Source organism: Gekko japonicus, unplaced genomic scaffold (genome assembly GCF_001447785.1).
Source record: "Gekko japonicus isolate JY-2015 unplaced genomic scaffold, Gekko_japonicus_V1.1 scaffold126, whole genome shotgun sequence".
NCBI lineage: Eukaryota > Metazoa > Chordata > Lepidosauria > Squamata > Gekkonidae > Gekko > Gekko japonicus.
In genome coordinates, this window is record NW_015162477.1 from 356,577 (window position 1) to 381,547 (window position 24,971).

At 41.3% G+C, this 24,971-nt stretch overlaps 1 protein-coding gene across 1 annotated transcript in view; it reads right to left on the minus strand.

Annotated features, from left to right (window-relative positions):
• The window catches only part of FBN2 (fibrillin 2), a 255,889-nt gene that overhangs the window by 19,194 nt on the left and 211,724 nt on the right, over positions 1–24,971 (minus strand). The window contains exons 42-57 of the mRNA XM_015405784.1: positions 24,466–24,534; positions 22,711–22,836; positions 21,886–22,011; positions 18,297–18,422; positions 17,917–18,033; positions 17,186–17,314; positions 16,327–16,446; positions 14,460–14,585; positions 10,297–10,449; positions 8,930–8,995; positions 8,403–8,528; positions 8,182–8,301; positions 4,834–4,956; positions 4,243–4,374; positions 3,320–3,445; positions 2,448–2,654 (exon numbers count right to left, since the gene is read on the minus strand). Of these exons, the coding sequence (XP_015261270.1) occupies positions 2,448–2,654; positions 3,320–3,445; positions 4,243–4,374; positions 4,834–4,956; positions 8,182–8,301; positions 8,403–8,528; positions 8,930–8,995; positions 10,297–10,449; positions 14,460–14,585; positions 16,327–16,446; positions 17,186–17,314; positions 17,917–18,033; positions 18,297–18,422; positions 21,886–22,011; positions 22,711–22,836; positions 24,466–24,534 (1,992 nt within the window). The remainder of the gene's footprint in view (positions 1–2,447; positions 2,655–3,319; positions 3,446–4,242; positions 4,375–4,833; positions 4,957–8,181; positions 8,302–8,402; positions 8,529–8,929; positions 8,996–10,296; positions 10,450–14,459; positions 14,586–16,326; positions 16,447–17,185; positions 17,315–17,916; positions 18,034–18,296; positions 18,423–21,885; positions 22,012–22,710; positions 22,837–24,465; positions 24,535–24,971) is intronic.

Here is a 24,971-nt window from a genome sequence, read left to right on the forward strand (position 1 = left end):
CCAGCTCATCTGTGTATTCTCCAGCCTCCACAGAAGGATGTATACAGTACCTGGTACAAGCACATCCACTGTGGCAAGAAGCCTATATGGAACATTTTGGTGGGTCTTTTTGGTGCACTTATACTGGCAGCGGGAGGCTGGTTTTCTCAGGTTTGGTATGAGCAAGGAAGGGTTAACATGAAGAACCTGGCAATTTGTTTTGTGAGCATCTGAAAAAGGGGTGTGGATTTGTTGTCACTTGCTATGCTGAAAGTAGCTAAAGATTACAAAAGATAGGGAGTTAGTGAGATGGCAAAGATTTGCCCTTACCAGAATCTCAGACAGATCTTTGCAAGGGAGGTAAGGTTCCAGGCAACAGCAATGAAACCAGGATTTATCAAGACAAATCAGGACTGAACAATTAGCCAATGTATATCTGACAGGACTAATAGCATTAGAAAACTGGAACAGCCTATAGTAGATGCATTTGTATAATGCTGTCTCTAGATGTCTCTAAACAGCTACTCAAAAACATTTTCCAATTACAGTTATATTACATCTCTTCCTAAAAAACAAAATGATACAATCTGAGATAAAGTCCACTCAAACTTTGATGTCTGTAATACTTACTCACTTTATTTTTATGCTGATTTATTCAGAAAATGTATTCTGAATTAAAGCAATAAACCCTCTATCCACAAAGGTTTGTTTGTTTATTTATTTAATCTACTAGCAGTAAAGCCCGTTGTGGAAATAAATACAACGAGATCTAGAAAGAGGCTCTGGGGGAGTGCTCTGGCTTTGGGCAAACAGTGTCATTTTGCTATGGTGACCTCAGCAGGGTATAATGGCAGAGTCCACTGTTTTCTCCAGAGGAACTGATCTCTGCTCCCTGAAGAGCAGTTGTAATTTTGAGTGATCTGTAGCCTTCACCTGGAAATTGGCAACAATTGTTACCCAGGACGAAATGGCTGGTTTGGAGAGTGGCGTCTATGGCATTCTACCTGTCTGAGGTCCCACCCCTCCGCAAACCCCACCCTCTCCAGGCTCCACCCCTCAAATCCCCAGGAATTTGCCAGCCTGGAGTTGGCAACCCCATCTCCTTCGCAGCTAACCATCAACCTACCATTATCTGCCCCTTTGACTTCAGCTGACTTCCGCCCTCCCTTCTGCAGAGCAATTGTAATTTTGAGTGGTCTCCAGCCCTCACCTGGAGATTGGCAACAATGGTTCCCCATGAGGGACTGAGTGGTTTGGAGGGTGGAGTCTATGGCATTGTACCTGTCTGAGGTCCCACCCCTCCTCAAACCTCACCCTCTTCAGGCTCCATCCCTCAAATCTCCAGGAATTTCCCATCGGGAGTTGGCAACCCTATCAGGATTGGCCCCAATATGTTTTCTCCCAAAGGGCAAAGTAGGTGACTGGACCAAACTTAGTTGCCTACCAACAGGCACTGAGGGGAAAGTAGGGTTGCCAGCTATAAGGAGGGAAATACCTGGAGTTTTGGGGGGTGGATTCTGTAGAGGGCAGCATGGGGGGGGCGGGGGCGGAAGGACTCAGCAGGTATAATGTCATAGGGTCTACCCTCCAAAGCAGCCATTTTCTCCAGGGGAAACTGATCTCTGTCATCTGGAGATCAATTGTAGCAGTGGGAGATCTCCAGGTCCCACCTGGAGATTGGCAACCCTAGGGGAAAGTCAGCTGCACAGCAGGGGGTTGAAGAGAATGGTTTGATGGGTGCTGGGCCAAGATTGGCAACAATAGTTCCCCAGGAGCAAATAGCTGGGTTGGAGGGTGGAGTCTATGGCACTGTAACCTGTCTGAGGTCCCCCTCTCCGGCCTCCACTCCTCAAATCTCCAGGATTTTCCATACCTAAAGCTGGCAACTTTATCTCCTCCCCTCTCAGTAGCCTCTTATTTTGCCTTAAATTGGTTTTGATGCCAGCAGAGTGAGAAAATGCCAGAGGCTCTGGGTGGGTGCCTCATCGTAAATGCACCAAACAATTCCTAAAGATTTGCCAAAACACTACTCTGTCGACAAATTGCAGCACTTTGAATTAGCACCAGAGCTTTAAGAGCTCTCCAGCTGTCACCTGGAGACTGGCAACAGCTTGTTTGGAGGGTGGGGAGTATGGCATTGTATCTGTCTGAGGTCCTCCTCTTTCTCTTCCTCCTCCTCCTCCTCAGACCCCACCCTCAGCAGGCTTCATTCCTAAACTATCCTGGAAGTTTCCAACCTGGAGTTGGCAACCCTATGTCCTTTCCAGGCAACCATCAGCCTAACCTTTATCTGCCTGTTACAGTATCCTTGCATTTTTGGTATTCTGGTCCACATAAAACCTGTTTGTCTACTTCTTCTGTTTGAAGGCATGTTGCCAGATTTTATGGGCATGGTCTGTAATAAATGCTCAGAATAAAATATAATTCAACAAAGAATTAGAAAAAGGCTCAGCTCTGCCAAACAATACCTCTTCCATCGGTGGTGTACCCTGGGCCATGTGGACAAAGTTTCTTGTAGTGAGCAGTTCCAGGAAGTGGGCAAAGCTCACACTGATTGCCCCAACCTCTTCCTCCATCGCAGCAACACTCTGACTTGGTGACAAGGTTACGGCTGCTAGATGCCATTTGACACATTGTCTGTAAGACTTCAGAAAAGCAGAAGCCTTGGCGATTATCTGTAAAGTGAATAGAGGATAAGGTGTACAATTAGTACCATCAGCTCTTATTCTTATGCATCAACATAGCATTTACATAGAATTCTAGAAGGGAGGAAAGGACCTTTGCGATAATGGTGGTTAAAAATGGTAAAAGGTGGCAGGATGAGGGTGGTCAGTTTTTCAAAGGAAGCTTTTGTGTGGTTCTAAATTGTTTCAGTGTATGTGCGTGGTAAACACTGATGTTAGATTTCCTTACTTTTATAGATTTAAGGATGTTTCTGCACTGTTAAAGTACAACAGATTACAATGAGCAAGGTTGTAACGTATAAACATGATGAAGTGAAATGTTGACTAAGAACATTCTCAGCATCCCAACTAACCCTCTGAGTAAACGATGGGCATGATAATCCATGTCTGAATATAGCAACCGAGAATGCTCAGAGGACCCCCTTTATATTTTCGTACAAAGTGTTCTCTTGATTTTCTAATTTAATTAGTTTTTCTCCAAAATGTGATTGTTGAAAACATTTTTTTCTCAGCATCCCAACTAACCCTCTGAGTGATTGTTGAAAACATTTCTCCTGCTTTGCTTTAGCAAACAAATAACATAAATCCAAGTTGGCAAATACATTCCTTATAGTATGTTAATTTAACAAAATATGAAAGAACATAAATTTCCTTACCAATGCACTCGGTTCCTGATGGGCTTGACTGGAACCCTTCATCACATTCACACCCGTAACTACCAATAATGTTGATACAGCGACCATTTTCACAAATACCAGGCTTGATGCGGCATTCATTTTCATCTTTGCCACAAATGAAGAAACCAAAAATAAATCACAAATATACAATCACAACAGCCAGAATATTAAATTATGCTAAAGACAACAAAAAACAGTTTAAGCTATTTACACTGTAATTCTATGATGAGTTACTCTAGTCTAAATCACTGACATTAGTGGGCTTAAACCAGAGTAACTCTGCATAGGATTGCACTTTCCACATCTGTGTGTTAAAACTGGGTATCATTTTTTGCCTGCTATGCTTTTTACCTACAAAATGTCTAAGCTGCTGTGTTGCTCCTATCCTTCCACTGCTGAAGCAAAAGGCTCAACTATAATAAAAAAAACCAACAATGCAGGTTCTGTGTGGAAAGGACAAAAAATTTAACAAGTGAAATTGTTAAAAAGCAAAAAACAAAAAAAACCCACAACAGTTTTCTAATAATTAATATTCAGTGCAGGGAGAAGAACTGCCTGATTGCAGGAGGCAGAGAAAGAAACAGGTAGACAGAAAGTGGGTAAACAGAAGTAAGAGAGTTAAAGAACTTAGACAGCTAATGTACAGGACGATGGAAATAAGGGAAACAGAAGCAAGAAATTAAGGAAACAGTAAATAGAGTAGGCAGAAGACTAAGGGAAGCAGGGGACTGAAGCAGCAGAGAGTTAAATAAAGAGGCATGGGAGGGAGCCTGTCACAGAACAAGTGGTGGGGCAGGGCTTATGGGTGGTGGGGCTCCGCCCCCAAATGCCCCACCGTGGCTACAGGCCTGGCTTTCTTCATCATAGTGTAAGAGAACAGAGCATCCCTTCTTAATACCTACCCATGCAACCTTCTCCATCTGGTCTACGAGTCATTCCAGGGGGGCAAATACACATGAAGGTTCCAATAAGATTTTTGCACATCATGCCTCTTGATTCACAGTCATGGAGACCCTCTGCACATTCATCAAGATCTTTTTAAAAGAAACATAATGTGTCTATTTAGTAATAACTACTATTTGTTCTTTGGAAAATATACATAGGACTTTTTTAGTTTCCCAGTGATGTGACAAGTAAGAGGAACAGTAGGCTAGTTAGTGGTACATGCAACTGCACTATTTAGTAAGAACAACAGTCATAACATCTTGAAATTAAGGGAACTACAAAGATCCTGTGTGTTATCTCTGACATAAGTTCTACAGTGAGGTCAAACTGCGGTATTTCCCATGTTTTTCAGACCATACTGTGGTTTTGGGATGCATCAACATTATGTTGCTGTATAAGAAAGCTGGCATGTGTCATACTCACAGAACGTACTAAACAAGTCTCTGAAGAATGTTGTTCTGACCACTGAGTAAAAAGTGATATGTTACAAAAAGAAGTAATTCAGAAAAGTTATCAATATCCATAAACTTTTTTAAAAAGATCAATACCTTTGCACATCTTTTGATCTTCTCTTAATTCATAACCCACTGGACAGGTGCATTCATAGAAACCATATGTATTTATGCAACGAAAGGCACACAACAAAGGGTTTTGTGCACATTCATTAATATCTAAATAGTAAGAAAAAAGAAACAATACAAGAGTAAATACTTTGAAGCATATTTGTAATAGCTGTTAGGGAACAAGCCTGATATTTGTTTTATGAACTGCTTATTGCTACACATGGACTGTGCACACACACATGGGCTCAGAGAACTGTACACTTTAGGTCACTTGTTGTGATGACACACAGAGGGTGCCTGCACATACCTTACATGTAAATAAGGTTTCAGCTACACAGTTGCCCAGCCTGGTGAAGAAGCACAAACCTCCATTATTGTGAGCAATGAAACAACAACTTTGGGAAGAAACAGCCACCATAGCGAAGCTGCTTGTGGTCACCCATCAACTGCTTTGTTCCTGAGCTGGAATTTCCTGCCAGATGGACATTTGGTTATCAGTGGAACTAGCCAACTTCATCAGCACTACAATGAAGCATCCTGACGCCTGGATTTCACACCTGTCCAGATGCCATACTTCGAGTAAGGTTTTAGGTTACAATATTGGCCACCCCTCCTAGGTAACCTTCCTCCCTCCCTGCAACCAATAGGATTGTTTTTGGGATGGACTGACAGGTAGGTGGGTCAAGAGGTTGGCACAGTTACCACCCACCTCTTGGACCCCCTATAAAAGGAGAGAACCAGTCACCTGCCCCCTCCTACCTGGCTAGCTAGCACTCCCCCTCAAGATGACCCCTGTCTGCTTTTACCCCTCTTGAGTCCCACTTGCTATCCCCAACCCTTGCCTCTACTGCCCACGCGTTCCGGCTGGTTCTGGGTGGATCCCCTTTTGTTTCCATTTCTTCCCATCCATTCTTCATTGGAACAACCAAGCTTCAAGACAGGTAAGTATCGCCCGTCATCACCCCTACCTGCTAATGCAACTGTGCTTATTTCCTACTGTAATTCTTAGGAACTTGATTGAATGTGTGAGTGCATCAGTATTGTTTGTATGAAACATATTTCTAGTAAAAGACATCGATTTTAACTTCAACAGCCTCTGGTAACCCTTGGTGGGATCAGAAGACATCTATTTTAACCACAACAGCCTCGAATCTTTTATTGGTAACCCTTGGTGGGATCAGGACCTTGGTATAAATTGGCAAGAACCCATTTATAAAATGCCAATTGCTGTAAATACAGCAATTCAGCTAACATAGCCACTAATGCAATTTTAAAATAAAGCTTAGTGTACTGATTTAGTGAAATAATGACCTTCTATGAACACAATCTATCTCATGTGTAGGGCACTCACATGTGGAAAAAGACTGGCACAGAGCTCCATGAAGCCCTCAATGAAGTGGGGAGAGGCTGCAGAAGGAAGTGGGGGATCTATCAAAGTTGTTCTGCTTTCACAAAGTGAGGGATTTGGGCTGATTCCCTCTTCTTGATACATCCCCACACCATACCGGAAGAAGAAATGTTAGTTTTTATACCTCACTTTTCTCTACACTAAGGAGTCTCAAAGAGGCTTACAATTGCCTCTTCCCACAACAGGCACCTTGTAAGGTCGGTGGGGCTGAGAGAGTTCAGAGAGAACTGTGACTGGCTCAAGGTCACCCAGCAGACTTCATGCAGAGAAAAGGGGGATCAAACCCGGTTCTCTAGATTAGAGTCCACCACTCTTAACCACTACAGCATGCTGGCATCTCTTGAGGATCCCTGACTCCCAGCAGCAGCTTTGAGGGAATTTCATGGGCCCGCTGCATGTGAGGGAAAGGTGCTAAAATCATTTCTACTATGTTCATATGTTCACAAAAAGCCTTATATTCAGTCCTTTACATTCATACTAAAATGGTCTCATCCTGCAACTTTCAGTGACTGTACTGTGATTCATTCAACTCATACCAATACTGCCATACTTGAATTACCAACCTAGTCTGATCTCAGAGACCACACTACATATTTGTATTTATTAAGTATATTTTTATCCTATTCTTTCTCTAAGGAGCTTAGGGAAGTACGTATGGTTCTTCCCTCCTCCATTTTACCTCAACAATAGGGATGGGCGTGAACTGATAAACAAACTCCAGGTTGAGCATGAACCAGACCGGTTTGTGGTTTACAAACCAGGGGTTCAGGAGAACATGTCTCTCACGATCCGGCACATGAACCTCCAAGTTTTTTCATGGAGGTTTGAGGGAGGGTTCGAATGGAGGTGGTGGTCCAACCCAAGTGAGCTCTGAAGGCATTTAAATGTCTTCGGGGCCCAACTCCAAGTCAAGTTGGCCCGACTGAGCTTTGAGAGCTCACCGCCAGAGCTCAGTCAGACTGGCCCGACCTGGAGGTGGGCTCCGAAGACATTTAAATGCCTTCAGGGCTCACTTCTGGGTGGGGCCATGGCTCAAGTGAGTTTGGAGCTTACTTCTAGGTCATGCCGCAGCTACGCCCCCAACTGGAAGTGAGCTCCAAAGGAAGTTAAATGCCTTTGGAGCTCACTTCCACATGGGGCTGCGATTCCATGAACTTCCCAAAGCACAAACCGGTTTGTGCAATGGAGAAGTTCATGGTTCTTGAAAACCCTGAACTTCAATTTTTCCAGTTCGTGCCCACCCCTACTCAACAACCATCAGGTGAGGTACGTTTGGCCATGAGAAAATGACTGGTCCAAAAGGCATGAGTTTTTCATGGCAGGAGGGAATTTTAACTTTTATGTCCCCAAGCTAGCTTAACACCAAATGACTATGCCACATCTCTTTCATTTTCTCCATTAACTTATTATACCCTTTTAGCTACACTCTCACATTTTTCTTCTCAGAACTATGACTTTCATGCTGCAATAACTCATCAAGTCTGATACAGATATTGTTGTTTTACAGGGCAGACAATAATTCCAAAACTTCCTGAGGGAAAAATTGGGGGGAATAAATAGAGACTGAATGTGTATCCTGGTGTAGATGTCTATCAGCTCTGAATTACATTCAACAAGATGCATATTCTGGTACACATTCCAATATGTATTTTTATCTACAACTCAATTGGTTCACTCCAACAGTACACATCAATGTATGCAAATGTTTTTAAGGGGGGGGGAAACAAAACAATTCCATATGTGAAAAAGTTGTACAGAAAAAAAGGATATGTGAGATATTGAAAAAGGAGATACTGCACAAAAAATAAAATAAAGAACATAAATCTTTTCTTTCTGCTTGAGAAGCTTATGAGTATCCAAATAAAAACTAAGGATAGGCTAGCAAGTCCAAATTTAGTAAGATGATAAAATAAATCATAATTTACCTTCACAATTCATCATTGGCCCGGGTTCAAATCCTTCAAGGCAATTACATTCAAAGCTACCAATCACATTAGAACATGTACCATTTCCACATGGATTACCAATTGAACATTCATCAGTATCTAGGATATAACAAGCAAAACAAACTTTTAAGAACTGGGAAGGAAGACAAATTCATGAACTTTAAGGATTTTCTATATAGTAAAACAAAAACAGCACACACCTACACAATGCACTCCAGTGTAGTCTAGCTTGTACCCCAAGGGGCATTCACAGCGGAATGATCCATCTGTGTTTATACAGTGACCATTAGAACAAATGCCTGGGCTTTCAAGACATTCATTGACATCTGAAAAGAAGAAAATAATGTCTTATACTGGTCTGCTATTCATTTTGCAGTTCTTCTCATGCCAAAATACACAAATAATTACACATAAGACATTAACAAAAGCATTTATGAGAATATGCTTTGCCACTTTAAGAAATAGGGGCACAGAACTGAAGCCCACTAAGGCTTTGGTCTATACAATCTTGTGATGCCCTGTGGCAATTCTCCACTGGGGGAAAAGTAGGGAAGAAACATTTCTGGGATAAGCCTAATGCTGTCTTTCCCTGGTCAAGAAAGCCAGTGTTGTTGTTGTTGTTGTTTTTGGGGGGGATCCTCAAAGCTTTACATAGAATATTGTACTATTGTGCAATAAAGAAAGAATTCAAAATAAGTTTAGGAATGGTGCCAAAGTACAGCAATACCTTCACGTGTATCATCAATCCCAGGTATAGTTCCATGACCAAACGGACACAAATCCTGGAAAGCCACTGTGCAAGAACAAGTTTGAATCAACAACTCATACCCACAAAACAAACAGAAATGTCCATAATGAAATTGTTCACTACAGGAAATTGAAATAGAAACACTCTACTTTAGCTCTACTAAAAGACACTCTTTTATCTTTTTTTCTTATATAAACTAATAAAGCCTAATACAATCAGCAACTGTTGCTATGACAAGTATTCTGTCTTTAATGTAAGAAAACAAGAGTAACCCAAAACTAAAGCCATTAACTGTATAGGGTTTTGGAGACCAACCCAGGTGACCAACTCTAAGCGTCCACAGATAGCAGAGTGAATGGGATACAATAGGCCAGTTTCAACATGGTGAAAACCAGTGAGGATTGTGAGGCACTCCAAAGGGATCTGTCAAGGATGGGCGAGTGGGCGTCAACATGGCAGATGGGGTTCAATGTGGCCAAGTGCAAGGTGATGCACATTGGAGCCAAAAATCCTAAATATAAATACACGTTGATGGGGTCTGAACTGATAAATACACGTTGATGGGGTCAGAGACTGATCAAGAGAGAGATAAAAGGAAGTACTTCTTCACCCAAAGAGTGATTAACACTTGGAATTCACTGCCACAGGAAGTGGTGGCGGCTACAAGCATGGACGGCTTCAAAAGGGAATTAGATAAGCATATGGAGCAGAGGTCCATCAGTGGCTATTAGCCACAAGGTATAGATAGGGACTCTGGGGCAAGTGATGCTCTGTCATCTTGGTGCTTGGGGGGGGGGCAACAGGGGGAGGGCTTCTAATGTCCTGGCCCCACTGGGGGACCTCCTGATGGCACTGGTATTTCTGGCCACTGTGTGATACAGAGTGTTGGACTGGATGGGCCTTTGGCCTGATCCAACATTGGCATCTCTTATGTTCTTATTACTCTGCATATCCATTCCATTGACTTGAGGACACCATTCCTGAAACCACTTTCTTGTAAGTAGTAGTGAACTACTAGAAATGCTCTCCAGGTCCAAGAAGCAGAAGTGCTGTATCTCATTTACATCCTTCCTTTTTCTGCCTCCTCTTGAAAACACTAAGGGTTGAATCCTGACAACAGATCCATGAGTGCATATGGGAGTTTCAATTCCCCCCTCCCAAAGGAGCACCCAAACTGCCTCCTCATGCTGTTCCTTAGAGGCGTCTCTTCTCCAAGGGCAGGACTTTGGGGGGGCATTTGGGATTTCAATAGGAGGGTGGAAGAGAGAAAGTCATGCTTCACAGGTGGAAATCCTGCAACTCAGTGTTAAATTTAACAGGATTTAATCCAAAATGTTGGTCCCAACCTTCTTCTTCCTTTGGGCACAGCTCACAGGGATAGCCCCATCCTTCACCAGGCATCTTGCTGCAACAGCATTTTGCCTTGGTAGTATTAAAAGCCTTTGGTATGGAGCACATTCCATTCTCAAAGTTGGTGAAACAGAAGCTCTGCCGAGTATCTGGAAAAGAAACAAAAAATGACACATAATTACATTGGATACCTGGATTGTCAGGTTAAATTTGAATATTCTAAATTAGAGGAATGAATTAGTATAGGCTGGACTTATTGTTATTGTTGTTGTCTTGTTACTACTACTAATAACAACAAACAACAACAACAGCAATAAAAATAAAAACTCACTTTGACAACTGGAAGGAAAAGCCCTGGCACAGCAATAGTTGAAAGACACAGAGAATAAAGTTGATAACGCAAACACCTGGAAGTGGCTCCAAAATGGGCACTTGAAAAAAGAAACAGAAGGATTCATTCTAGCTGCACAGGAGCAGGCACTGGAAACGAATAGCATGAAAGCCATGATGACAGCAAATATCGACTTTGCAAGACCAAGGCTGAACAGTCACGCACATGGTCACTGCCTACAGTAAAATTGCTCAAACTGACTATAAAGAATGTCACGACAGAGCTACAGTTATGTTGCACTGGAATCTTTGCAAGAAGTATGGCTTACCATCAGCCAGAAATTAATGGGAGCACACACCAGACAAGATCATGGAGAAAGATGAAACAAAGATTCTTTAGGACTTCAGATTACAGATTAAACACCTGGAGCATAAGATCCCTCATATCATGATTGTAGAAAAAATGAGAAATGGTTTGGATCACTGACACTGCAGTCCCAGGAGACAGCAGAATAAAAAAGAAAGAACAGAAGAAGATCACAAAATACCAACACCTACGAACAGAGCTAGAGTGCCTCTGAAAGAAGAAAGTGACCAGTTGTCACTGCCAGTTGTCACTAGAGCCCTTGAATCAGTGCCCAGAAATCTAAAAAAACACCTGGACATTTTGGGCATTGAGCAAATTACACCAGCTCAGCTCCAAAAGACAGTGTTGCTTGGGACTGCAAGAATCCTGCAAAGATACATCTGCAATTCCCAAGAACTTGGCTAGATCTCAACTTGCAGAAAACCATCTACCAGTCAAATATCTAACTGTGACAATTCACCACCACCACCATCACCACCACCACCTTATAGCAAAGCACCATTCTATCACATCAGATCACACCTGCAGTGTATAATTGTACTGAATCAAGAATCAAAAGCGTTAGTTACAAAGCAAGTATAGGGCCAATTACTAAAAACAATATCAAAAATGCATGTATTTATTGTCAAAGGATTAAAAACATTTATGGGCCCAACTACAGCCTCATTACAGAATAAAAATACAATAAACACAAGTGGAAACTATTGCAACCCAATGCGTTTCAGCTCATGATACAATAGTAAAACAATTCACAAGTTGATGTAGGACCACAAAAGGAGTTTTATAATAAAGATCAGTTTACACAAGACATGAGAATGTTTATGAGGCCTCCATCCAAATACTAACCAGGACCAACCCTGCATAGCTTCCAAAATCTGACAAGACAGAGCTAGCCTGGACTATCCAGGTTATACCACACCAATAAAAACAATGACACAAGCAGCAGGTAAAACCATTTAGCACAGGGTTGTTGAACTTATTTGTTATGAGGGCCGGGCCACGTGTGACATGAAAATGTAATGCCACATAGCGGAGAAATAAACTTTCTAAAGGACACAAACACAATTAAAGATTTTTTAAAACTTTAAATAAAACATGCTTAAAACATTAGCACTCTTGCAATATTTTGTTTATTTAACAGTCTCTGATAACTGAAACCTCTTGCTCTGAATTATTGCATCAAAATGTCTGTGCTGTAGCAATCTTGAGTAAGATGTTCAGGTGTGTATCTGTAAGCTGCAAACCTACTTTTGATTTATTGACATTCACTATAGAAATCTAATGCTCAGAATTCTGAGCCGAGGACCCAGGGGAAAACATGAAATGGCTGGGCATTGTGAGCTTTTGTACATAAATTGCTTTGTATGCTGGTCAAGAACATGAGAAGGCATCCTGACTCAGGCTGAGGGATATGTGTTTCTCTACCAAACTATAGTCTTCCCCAGAGAAATAACTACAACTCCTATGAGGCAGTGCAAGAATAGAGACACCAATGTATAGTGGTCAGTATCAGCCTACTATCTAGGAAGTTTAGGTTCAAACCCCCCAGTCTACAAAGGAAATATGCTGTGTGAACTTGGTCTGGACATACTCTCTCAGCCTAATCCACCTCACTGGCTTGTTGTTATTCCTCATCTAAATAGTTTACATTGCTTTCCTACTGAGAAAGACTGGATCATGAGGGCATGAATACAGTGATAAAGGAGAGGCAAACCCAGTGGCACCCAGGAAAGCCACAGCATAATGAGCCCAACAAAATACACACACACTATAACAAGGCACACAAAAGCTCATACCTTGAATAAAACTTTGTAGGTCTTAAAGGTGCTTTGTATTTCTACTGTGCGATTGAGGCAGCAGAGCAAAGCAAGGCAGGAGGAAGGGGAGGAGCTTCAGCCAATGAAGGGGAAGAAAGGCTTGCTTTTGTCTCCTGTGCGATGAGGCAGCCTGGCCAGGAAGCAAGTCCTGGCTCGTTCCCTCCCTCCCCCTGGGAGGAGGAGGGGGAGGACCCTCAGCCAGTGCAGAGAACAGAAGCTTGCCTATCTATCTCTCCCATGTGACTGAGAGGGTCTGGTAAAGCAAGCTGCAATGCAGCAGCAGCAGAACTGGAGAAAGAAGCAGGAGACAGCCAGTTCCTTGCAGGCTGGATAGGAGCCCTCCGAGGGCCTGATGTGGCCTGCAGGCTGCATGTTTGACACCCTTGATTTAGCAGGGCAGGGAAGAAACATCGCCCAAAGGAAACAGGAACAAAATTTAACACTAGTAACTTATCTCAGAGCAAATAACAGAAATTAGAGTTCATGGAAAGAGTCTCTCTTACCCATCTCATATAAAAATGAAACTACCAATAGATCAGGTAAACAGGACATATTTCATATGATACCTAAAACAGTGGCAATAATTCTAGGGCCTGCACAAGAACCCAGCATGGGATCCCTGCCACCCCAAATCATTGTCCCCCTGCAGTGGCCACCCCTAGTGGGGTGAAGCAAAGGGTGGTCCTCACCCCCTGTGAGAGTTGCTGTTGGAAGCTGGCCACCCAAACCCAGATGATGTAAGCATAAGTGGCCGACACTGAACTGGTTCACAGGGCCCTGAATGGGACAGGAGCAAATGGTTACCACTGCTGAGCCAACTGTCTGAGCCCCAGATGAGGTGTGTATGAGATAGCACTTCGTGTGCCCTGAACAAGTTGGGCATGGTCTTCCTCTTCTTCCCAACCTCTCCTGGGAGACAGGGGCACAGGTGGTCACCCAATTGCTCATTGGCTAAGCCTGCCCCTGACTTAAAAGATACTACATATGGCACCAGTCTAATATGTATGGGGAGGGCATTTTATAAAATTGGTTTAATCAGGATTCTTAACTTCCAAAGGAGGGGCGAAACAGGGAAGGGTTTCCAATGAGAATCAAAACTGATAAGCAAATTTAGAACAAAAATGACAATCTTCAGTTCCAAACTGACAATGCCTTCTGCTCTCATTCTCCTTTGTCACATAGCCAAATCTGATTTTAAGCGGAAATAATCTTGTGCAAAAAAATTGCCATAGCACTAAAATATTTTGTGCTTTTTACATGGGTTTAACTCTGCAACACTATAGACAAACTTACCTTGTCAAAAAAAGATTGCAAACAAAGAGACTGAATTTAATGACAGCATCATATCATTCACCTTCTACTTTAGTAATGAAAGAGAAAAAACCCTAAGGAGATTTATTTACAGTGCTGTCCTAAGAATACTATCCTGGGGCGTAAGTCTCATTGAGTGATCGGAGTAAGATTACTCTCTTAATCTCTAAAAGATAACATATTATGCAATGTTGTTATTTTTTCCTTGATGACCCCATGTGAGTTACAAACTAATGAAGGATCCCAAATTGGTCAAATAATTGTTTACTGAACGTTCCCTACTCTTGTATTGTGTTGGGCTGATTATTATGACTACTACAACCCAAGTGCTTACCAAAGCATCTCCTGCCATTGTCAGATATCACAAAGCCTGTGGGGCAGATGCACTGGAATCCTCCTGGAGTATTAGTGCAAGATCCAAAGAGACAGATATTGGGATCCTCATTGCACTCATCAATATCTGAAAAAATCATTAGAAATATTCATCATGATATTGTTTCCTTTCCTTTGCATTTTTTCTAAGACTCCCAAGAATTTGCTTCAGTCAAGCACAATATTTGTTTGAGACGTAAATCAGGACATTTTGTTTTAAAACAATCTATTTATGAACTTTATACCTCCAAGTCTTTAGCCTCTTTCCTTAGAGAACAAGAAAGATTTGCATTTTCCATATATTTCAGCAATAAACTCTTCAGACCCAAGTCTTTACACTTTACTGGGTACACAGAGTGGATTTGGGTCCCTAACCTTTGTCCTGTGTAACAGTAAGATGAGGTGTGGGTTCTCCAGAATTCCTACATGCTACAGAGCTTGATTTGTATCAGGACCACAGCATGTGTGGAAAAGGGGCTTCACACACACCCCTTTCCTGACCTGAAATGGTCATAGGGGTATTATTTAGCCATTTGGGGGAAACCACCACTGCACTTTCACTTAATAGTCTAAAAGCAGTTGTGAAAATATATAATACTGCTCAAAGAAGGAAGCCCAACATCTTTAACAAATATTAGTTCCTTGACTTCTGTAGATTAATTTCATATAGAGCACTGAAGACATATTTACTCAAGAAGAAGCACTTCTTCACCCAAAGAGTGCTTAACACATGGAATTCACTGCTACAGAAGGTGGCAGCGGCTACAAGCATGGATAGCTTCAAGACGGAAATGGATAAACATATGGAGCAGAGGTTCATCAGTGGCTATTAGCCACAAGATATAGATAGGAACTCTCAGTCTGGGGCAAGTGATGCACTGTATTCTTGGTGCTTGGGGGGGGGGGGAACAGTGGGAGGGCTTCTAGTGTCCTGGTCCCACTGCTGGACCTCCTGATGGCACCTGGTATTTTTGGCCACTGTATGATAGAGTGTTTGACTGGATGGGCCATTGGCCTGATCCAACATTGGCTTCTGTTATGTTCTTATGTTCATATACAGAGTGAGCAAACATCCTACTGCAATCTGTGAGTGTTAGGTATAGACATGAAGATTTACATATTCCATGGTTAATTAAAATGTATTTAGAATCTTGTTTTTACTTTTCTTCTTATATTAATGCAATTTACATTATAGTTTTATAGCTATATATTAATTCCCATTTTCTTTTAAGAAATAAAAGTAGATTTATAGTATAGAAAGAAGTCAGATTAAGTTCTTGCATTACTAGCACATGTACCCCTTTGATGCTGAAATAAACAATATTAAAATTCTACACAAATACCTCATTTTTTCTTTGCACTTCAGACATGTATGTGGTTCAGAATCTACTTACAGCCTGCACATAAACATTATGAGTTTTAAGGCATATAAACAGAAACCATTTATTATAAGAAGCTGATGGAAAGTTTCCTTTATCCTAGGAAGAAGAGCTTCACTGCTGTTAGAAGTACTTTTTAGCTTTATATACACTTCTGAGTAACTTGGATACTTGCCAAAGACTATCTTTTTAGACAGTATTAATTTTGCTAGACCTTTTCGCTCATTTACTGGAAACAACTGATTTTGTGAACTCGTGCAACCATTTTTTCAGTTTGCATTAATAAAAACATCAAGGCTTTGTTTTCCTCATCACTACAAAACCATGCCTTGTCTAGTCACTACATCTATAAACACAAAGCTATACTTAAAACTTCATGTCCATCAGTTCCATTACAACAGTGTATTACTTTGTTAGTATGTAAATAAGATACCACTGCCTAAACCTCACCGATGCAGCTTTCACTTTTCACTTCGTATCCTGGTGGGCAGATACATCTGAATGATCCTTCCAAGTTTTGACATGTTCCAGGAAAACATGAGCCAGGAAGTGCTACACACTCATTAATGTCTCAATAGAAAAAAGAAAGAATTTCAGAGATTCTGTAATGAATACTAATAGGCATAATATACATATGTTATAAACTGGAGTAGCATTTTGATCTCCAGTCCCACATTGTGTTAAGTAACTCTGAACCTGTTTGTATATACCTTACCTTTATACTGGTTTCCAGCACTGCCATCTTTAACAAAGAACCACTACTGAAATGATCTTACTTTTGAGAAGGAAGCTCAATGGGTCCATCATAATGTTCCTGAAGCTACAACCTAACCTAGCTCCCTAGATGGGCCAGGCTGAGGGTCCCCTCATATCCCTTTGCACGGAATGCAGGCGGTCATCTTGACTTACAAGGAGCTATGCAGGCTCTGGCTCAGGTACAGGTTTGTGCTTTAGCTGCAGTGTAAGCCAATCTATGGTAGTCATTTTAGAGCTTTTCAATAGTTTCTTGACACTGAGCCCTCCTCAAGTAAATAGGGCTTAATTCTATCTAAACATGCATAGGTTCAGGCTGTTCATTTCTGAAAATATTATTTTACATCCATCACATATTTGGTATCACATTTTTAGTATAAGTTTCCATTCTCAGTACTTGATGCCAGAAATTCAAAATATCATATTTCTCCTAAGAGCATCATTGTTTCTAACACCACAACCGTAAACTATTTGGAAGAAAGTCCCACTGCTTTCAATTTAGCTTACTAATGAGTAAGCATACATACAGCTATGGCTTGGTTAATTCCATACATACCAATACAATTCTTGCCATCTGGAGTAAGTTCATAACCTTCATAACATAAACATTTGAAAGAGCCAATTTCATTAAAACATCTCCCGTTTCTGCACACCTGACCGAAGAAGGAACTGCACTCATCAATATCTATAAACAAGCAAGAGAAAGTTAAGCATTTCTAGTGAGGTCTACAAAAAGGAATGCAGGCACAATTTCCACAATATGTGATGAACATATCCAATAAATAATTTTATGGAAAAGACAAAACACAGCCAGTAAGGGAAGAGATGCTTGTGAATGGAAAGTCCACCATTTTAAAGCATATGTTTTATTTAATGAACTCTCTGTTACTCATGTACAATACACTTTTCATCACACAAAGTTAGCAATGAAGGGGTTTCTTTTTATGTTACAGGGGTGTACTGTACAGGGGTGTACAATATATTTTTTATCACACAAAGTTATCAATGAAGGGTTTTTTATGTTACATGGCTGTACTGTTCCTCTTTTGCGCTCTTGTAGAACTGCAACAATTAAAATTGTGATGGGGGAGTGATTTATTTAATTTTAAAAATAAATGTATAAATCTTAAAGATCTTGATGTTTATACATTTCAAGGATACATAAAAGCTGTTCTCATTCCATAAAATAACCAAACCGGAACTCACATTATAATGGAAGCAAGGAATAATAACAGAATATAAGTAAGGGAATCCCCACCCATCTCTAGCTTTTATGAAAGCTCTTACCCATACAGTCATTATTATGAGTTAGCTCAAATCCTGGGTAACATAGACAGTTATACGATCCCACTGTGTTTTTACAGGTTCCATTTCCACATGGATGTCTTTCGCATTCATCAACATCTACAGAGAGAATAGTTATTTGTATAAACAGCACTGAAAACTACCATGTTAATATTTTCTTTTTTATATCACGATTTCATGCTAAAGAGATTATTCCAGCTTTGATATCTTTAATCACCACATATCTGTGGATATGGAATTCCTATCTATTTGAGGTTATATGATATTATCAACTCTGATCAGTTCCACCAAAATATGTGATTCAGTCCCAAAAGCGTTCTTCCAATTTAAAGCTCTAAATGGAAAGGGCTTTCTTTACATACCCATACACATAGTCTGATCATGGGATGCCTTAAAACCATTATCACAGATACAGTGATAACTTCCCTCTTTGTCCACACATGTGCCATGACTACATACATTAGGAATTTCCTGGCATTCATTGCGATCTGTAACAAAAATATAAAACACATGGTAGTAATCTGGTCCTGTTAAATCTTGAAGAAAGTTGTCATGGTACCCAGAAGAATGCCTGCTATGCTGCCCTAAAATGCTTCCTTTTTGCTTAACACAGATTTAAGTACAATGAATAAAATAGACCCTGTTCAGTGAATGCTATCTTTCTCAGTGGAATTGACTTAATGTGACCTCAATAACTCATATGTTCTATAGATTCAGGGGGATAACTGTTTTGGTCTGAAACAGCATAACAAAGTTTGAGGCCAGCGGCACCTTTAAGACCAACAAAGTTTTATTCAAGGTATAAACTTTCGTATGCACCACTGGGACTCAAACTTTGTTCTCAAACATACTATGAATGCTATCAAAAGTTGCATGGGCTGAGGATTTCAGAACAGAGGGGGGAAATAACATGAAGATGGTATGGCTTTCTTAGCTCATAATCAAGATGCATCCTGGCACAAAAACTCTTGATGCAAAGATGTTCCTCTATAACAATAGGTCACAGTTACATAGGCATTTTTGCCAAATGAGGCTTTCTGCTCACATGACTCAAGTGAGACAACTGGTATCCATTTCTTACAGTTTTAATTTTTAAGCACTTTTTGGTCTGTAAATATCAGTGCCATTTTAAGAACATTTTCCTGGGAGTAAATCCTATTAAATAGATGAGTAGGATTTCAGTAGATCCGCTTAGGATTGCTCTCCAAAGACACCTTCTTCTCTCGCCAAGTTTTCCATTCCTTTCCTTGGTTGAAGAAGTTCACATGACGCATGACACATGGACTCCTCCCTTCCATTCCTGCAAATGCAAAAACTCTTTCCTACTCCACTTGCAATCTCCTCCCATTTCAAACCCGAGGAAAAGTGCATCTTTTGTGCTCCATTAAATTCCAATTCATATAACTGATGTCTGAATCTTTCCACATTGTGAAGAAGTAGAATAAGAAGAGGAGGAGGATGAGATTGGATTTATACCCTGTCCTTCACTACCCAAAGGAGTCTCAGAGCGGTTTACAAACTCCTTTCCCTTCCCCTCCCCACAACAGACACCCTGTGAGGTAGGTGGGGCTGAGAGAGCTCTGACAGAAACTGCTCTTTTCAACAACCCCTCTGACAGAACTATGGCTTGTCCAAGGTCATCCAGCAGCTGTGAGTGGAGGAGTGGGGAATCAAACCCAGTTCTCCCAGATTAGAGTCCATGCACTTAACCACTACCCCAATCTGTGTGTGTAATTAATGACCAATTAGCCTTTTGGCAGTGACTAGCAAACTATTTGCAAGACTTTGGCAAAAAAAATCTGCTTCAATGGATAGATGATGAAGAAGCCATACGTGAAGACCAAGTGGGCTTTAGAAGAGGCTGTTCCTGAACAGATCACGGTTTTACACTGGCCTCATTGGTAAATGAATATTCTGTAGATGTGTCAGGCTCTTTGTATGCAGCATTCATTGATTTAACACCTGTTTTTGACTCCGTCTCTCACTCATGTCTATGGAGCAAACTTCATAATGTCCATTTGCCTCCTACACTGCTGAAACTAATAATGAGTCTCTATCCTGGGAATTCATTGTGCATTAAATTACAGAAAACATGGGCTCTATACCTAACTGAGTTTCTGTCTAGAGAGGAGTGTAGCAGAGATGTATACTCACATCACATTTGTTTAATCTATTTTTGATTGATTTCATACCCAATTTATGGGATATTCCCATCCATGCACCATGTCTGGAAAGCTGTTCAAGTCCTGCATTATTATATGCAGACAGTCTAATACTACTTTCTAGGTCTCAGATTGGCCTGAAGAGAGCTATAAAAGCTTTTATGACCTAGTGTACCAATGAACTTTTAGAGATCAATTATGATAAATCTAAAATCATGATTTTTGCAAAATCTAAATTGTTATCAATTAAAAGGTGGCCATTTGGCACACACTTAATGTAAGGGGTTAACAAATTTAGATATTTGGAGACTGTCTTCAGATCGGATTTATCTTGGTCTACATATATCCAGTATGTTAAGCCCAAAATGGAACTATTTATGTTAGCACTTAAGAATGGTTTTTTAATCCAAGGCACCCAGTTTGTACGAGCATAGTGCTCAAGAGGATGTGATTGATAGAGCCACGAAATACAGCTAGGGGCAGATAGGGGAGATTTCTTTACAAATCTGAAGGCCGTCCCGGGATTGAAAAATCTGCAATCTAAAAACAACACATTGAGGGACTAGAACTCCCTAAAATAACAGGAACTACACCTGTAGCTTTAAGAAAAGAATGCCCATGGAACTCTCAGTTGCTTCTGGGGGCTGCTAGGTAATCGCAACAATATTCCCAAGCCATCCAAGCCTTGGATTCTGTAAAGCAAAGCCATTGGGGGGGGGAAAAAGGGAAGAGTGACCTGGGAGGCTGAAACAGTTTTGGAAACAGGCCCGTAGCCAGGATTTTAAACTGGCGGGGGGGGTCTAATTGAATTAAAGGAATACCTGGCTCCTTCCCTGCACCTGCCGCCACTCAGGAGACCTGGGCTGGATGGGATGTTGTGGGGCCTTGCCAGTAAATCAGGGGGCCTAGCCCTGAGATGCCCCACTGTAGCTACAGGCCTGCTTGGAGACTGTCTCACACCCTCCTCCACTGTAATGGAGGAGGACTCACCAGAAACTCACTACCCACACAACTCTGCCTGGCAACTTAACTTAGCCCAGCCCAGTGCAGTGCTGGCCACCGTGCAACTGGGCCTGGCCACCATGCAGCCTGGCCCACCACTGCAGCCTGGCCCACCACTGGCTGCCTTATAGTCCAGCCATACTTTTCTCGGGGAGAGGCTGTCAAGGGTAGGGAATGAAGGAAAGCTGAAGACAGGAGGGCAGATAAAGTTAGGTTGTATGGTGGGTGGGAAAGAGAGAAGGAAGCACCACACTGGGCTCAGCCTGGTTCTAGCAGCAGCCACTGTGATACTGAGCTGGACCTAGCTCTGGTGGTCTCCACACAACTAGGACCAGCTGAGCAATGAAAGCCACCATGTAACTGGGCTTGGCCCCACACTGGTGGCCACAGCACAACTCAGACAGATAGACTCTTCTTGGGGAAAGGTTACCAAGGACAGGGAAGAAGGGAAAGCTGAAGATGGGGGCATATAAAGGTAGGTGGGCTGGTGGGTGTGAAGGAGAAAAGGAAACAAGAAAATGGTAGAAGCAATGGGGACTGACAGGGAAGGAAAAGAAGAAATTGTGTGTGGGGGGGGGGGGATGAGATACACCCTGAAAGTCCTTAAGGGTTCTCCTCTTGTATTACTGCATTTTCTACTTCCTTTTGCTGCTTAAATATCAAAAAATGTGCTATTGTAACGAAATGTATCTGCAAAATGGGAGAAATACATGCATGAATCTAATGTAATTTCAGAGGAAATATGCACACAAAAGAAATGAAAAATGGTGGAAATGAAATTTCTTACCAACACAGGCACCATTGGGTGAAAGTTTGAAACCTGTAGCACATTCACAGCGGTAACTACCAGGACTGTTAATACAATCTGCGTTTCGTTGGCAGAGATTGTCGCCATTGCTGCATTCATCAATATCTGTAACATTAATGACCCTTGGTTAAATGCTGACTTTTAGTATAGGCTCTTGTAATCTTTATGAATGGTACATACTTTTCTATGCAATAGAAGGATGATGTAATTCAGGTGAAGTTAAGCATCTTTAAATTCCACTGTCACATTTATCTAATTAATAAGATGTACTTAGTGAAACTGATAACAAGTAGATTCAAGATAGACAACAGGAGGCACTTTTTCACACAACACAAAATTAATGTATTGAATTTGGCAATGGGCACTAGCTTAAATATTTAAAAGGGACTGGACAAATTCACCATTGACAAATTATCAGTGGCTATTAGATACTATGTCTATGGCAGAGACAATATATATTGCTGGATGCCTGGGTAGATGACAGTAAGCAGCCTCTGCCTCTGGTTCTCTTCTCCATAATGATTGCAGTTGCTGGAAAGCAACCATGCATAACCTCCATCCTGGCATGCGCTGCTGGCTGCTACTGGAATGAGTGAGCAAGTTAGTAAGAAGGGTTGCATGGATGGATGCATTTAGTTGCTGTCTACCATGGAACCCCCTGGAGTACCCACTAGAGGTCTGTGAACCCAATCTGAAAAAAACTGTGGTACAGTATCAAAGTGGGGATACGTACAATTGCAGAGAAGACTTATTCTAAGAACCTGCTTGTGAAGTTAATTCTGAAATGATTATCTTTTACATCACCTTCACAAACCAAAAGCAGATCATTGTAGCTGAATCCTGTGGGGCATTCACAACGGAAGCTGCCAATCTGGTTGATGCAAACACCATTTGCACAAATTCCTGGGATTTCTTTACATTCATCAATATCTGAAAATTGAACATTCATTAGCCAAATGCAGCTGTTTAGGCTTCCAACAAAACCCACATTTTCTCACAGTTTCCCTCAGCTTACAACAAGAAAAAGAATTTAGTACTAAATTTTAATTTATATATTTTATATACAATGAACTGGGACATAACAGTCAAGGATGCAGATAAGTTATAAATGTATCCTTATGTAGTTTTTTTTTAATTATCCAATTTTTCTAGTGAACACAAAAGTACTGAAGAAGAAAGCTGAAATGCAAACTACACTAGAAACTCTTTGCTGGGAGTAAGCCTCATTGAATAGACTTGAATAGGAATATGAAAAACAAGTGGCACCAGCTGTGGCCCTTCCTGGGCAGAAAACATCTTGTCACTGGGGTACATACCTGGTAATACTTAGATTAGGTTACTGTAAGGCACCATATGTGGGGCTGCCCTTGAAGACTGTCCACAAACTACAGCTGGTACAGAATGCTGTGGTCAGAGTGTTGACTGGAGTGGGTCATAGGGAACATATCACTCTAGCCTTTCTTCACCTACACTGGCTTCCAATTTGCTTCCAGGCTTTGCTGTTATTGATTTTTAAAGTCCTATACAGCTGGGGACAAACATACTTTGACCACCTTCTTCCCTATAAACTTACCCACTCATTACAGTCATTCTCGGAGGCCCTGCTTTGGTTCCCCCTGCCATCTGAGGGTGGATGGGTGGCAACCCAAGAAAGGGCCTTTCCTGTCATGGCACCAACACTTTAGAACTTCCTCCCCAGGGAGATTTGTCTGTCTCCCTCTACTGGTGAAGACTTTTTGTTTCATTTGGCATATCTCAATTCTCTTCCTTTTAGTGTTGTGTTTTTTACTGAATTTTATAATTTTACCAGTATTTTAATTGTTTATGTTTTCATGTTCACCACCTTGTGGACCCTGATTGGGCAGAAAGGCAACTTTAAAATGTTTTAAATAAATAAAATAAATAAATATATTTGCTTAGGATTGCTCTCTTAGTTCTGTAGTAATTGATAAAATAACCATAGAAGTTATGTGCACGAACAGAAGCAGCCCTAAAATAGTCACTCCAATGCAGTAAGTGTAGTTCCTAAAACAAAACAGACTAAGTGACTATGCATTATGAAATATGCAGATTTTTCCTAGGATATACACGGTCCCCCTGACAGGCCCAACAGCACCTCTGGGAATGGTTTAAGGCTGGGAAAATAGCATACGTGGGGTAGTGGGGACCATGAAGCCCCTTCACCTGTACTACAATCCTGATCCTAAACAGGCACACATGTGCAGGAATTGAGAAGAACTCGCAATTCACATGTGATTATGTTATGTCTGACATATGGCAGGGACCCAAGACCCAATCTATGTACTCCATATTGTGCAAAAAGGCCTTGATGAGATAGTTTTCCACATGCCTGGGAATTTTGAGATGGAGGCTGTTTTGTAAACAAGTGCTCCAATCTATTCTAATATTCCCGTGGGGGAGTATACCCTTATACACACCTAAACATCTGAATGAACTCTGGATATAAATGAAATACAGCAAGGGTATTTTCTTCCAAGACTGTTATAAATATATACATCATGTAATAACTCCAATTACAAATTTTAAAAGTTAACCTACCGACAGCTTTGCCTGTGTGAATGTCAAAGGTGAAGCCAGGAATATTTCCACATAGTGACTTGAAATCAACTTCAAATAAAGAAAAGCAAAAAATGTAAAAGTGTTTTCATACCTTTCCCAGTAATTCCTAACCCTTCCCCTTCATTTTTAATACTTCAACCAACTATGTTTTGTTTCACTTGTGACTTTCTTGTTTGGGATATGAATGGCATTACTTAGGGTGAATCATGGTATTAAAACAGGTTGCTTACCTGTAACTGATGATCTTCAAGTGGTCATCTGTGCATTCACATCTCTGGGATATAGTGCGCCTGCGCCGACCCTGATCGGTATAATGGAAAGCAAAAGGGATTTTTGCGCCCGCTCCCCAGTTACATGCCGGGCTCCACTGCACATGACTGGGGAGGGGCACGACGATCCCACCAGTTCTTTCTGACTGCTGCCCTCAGTCTCTAGAGAAAGGAGAGGACCGAAAGCAGAGGGGAAGGAGGGCGGGTGGTGTTAAT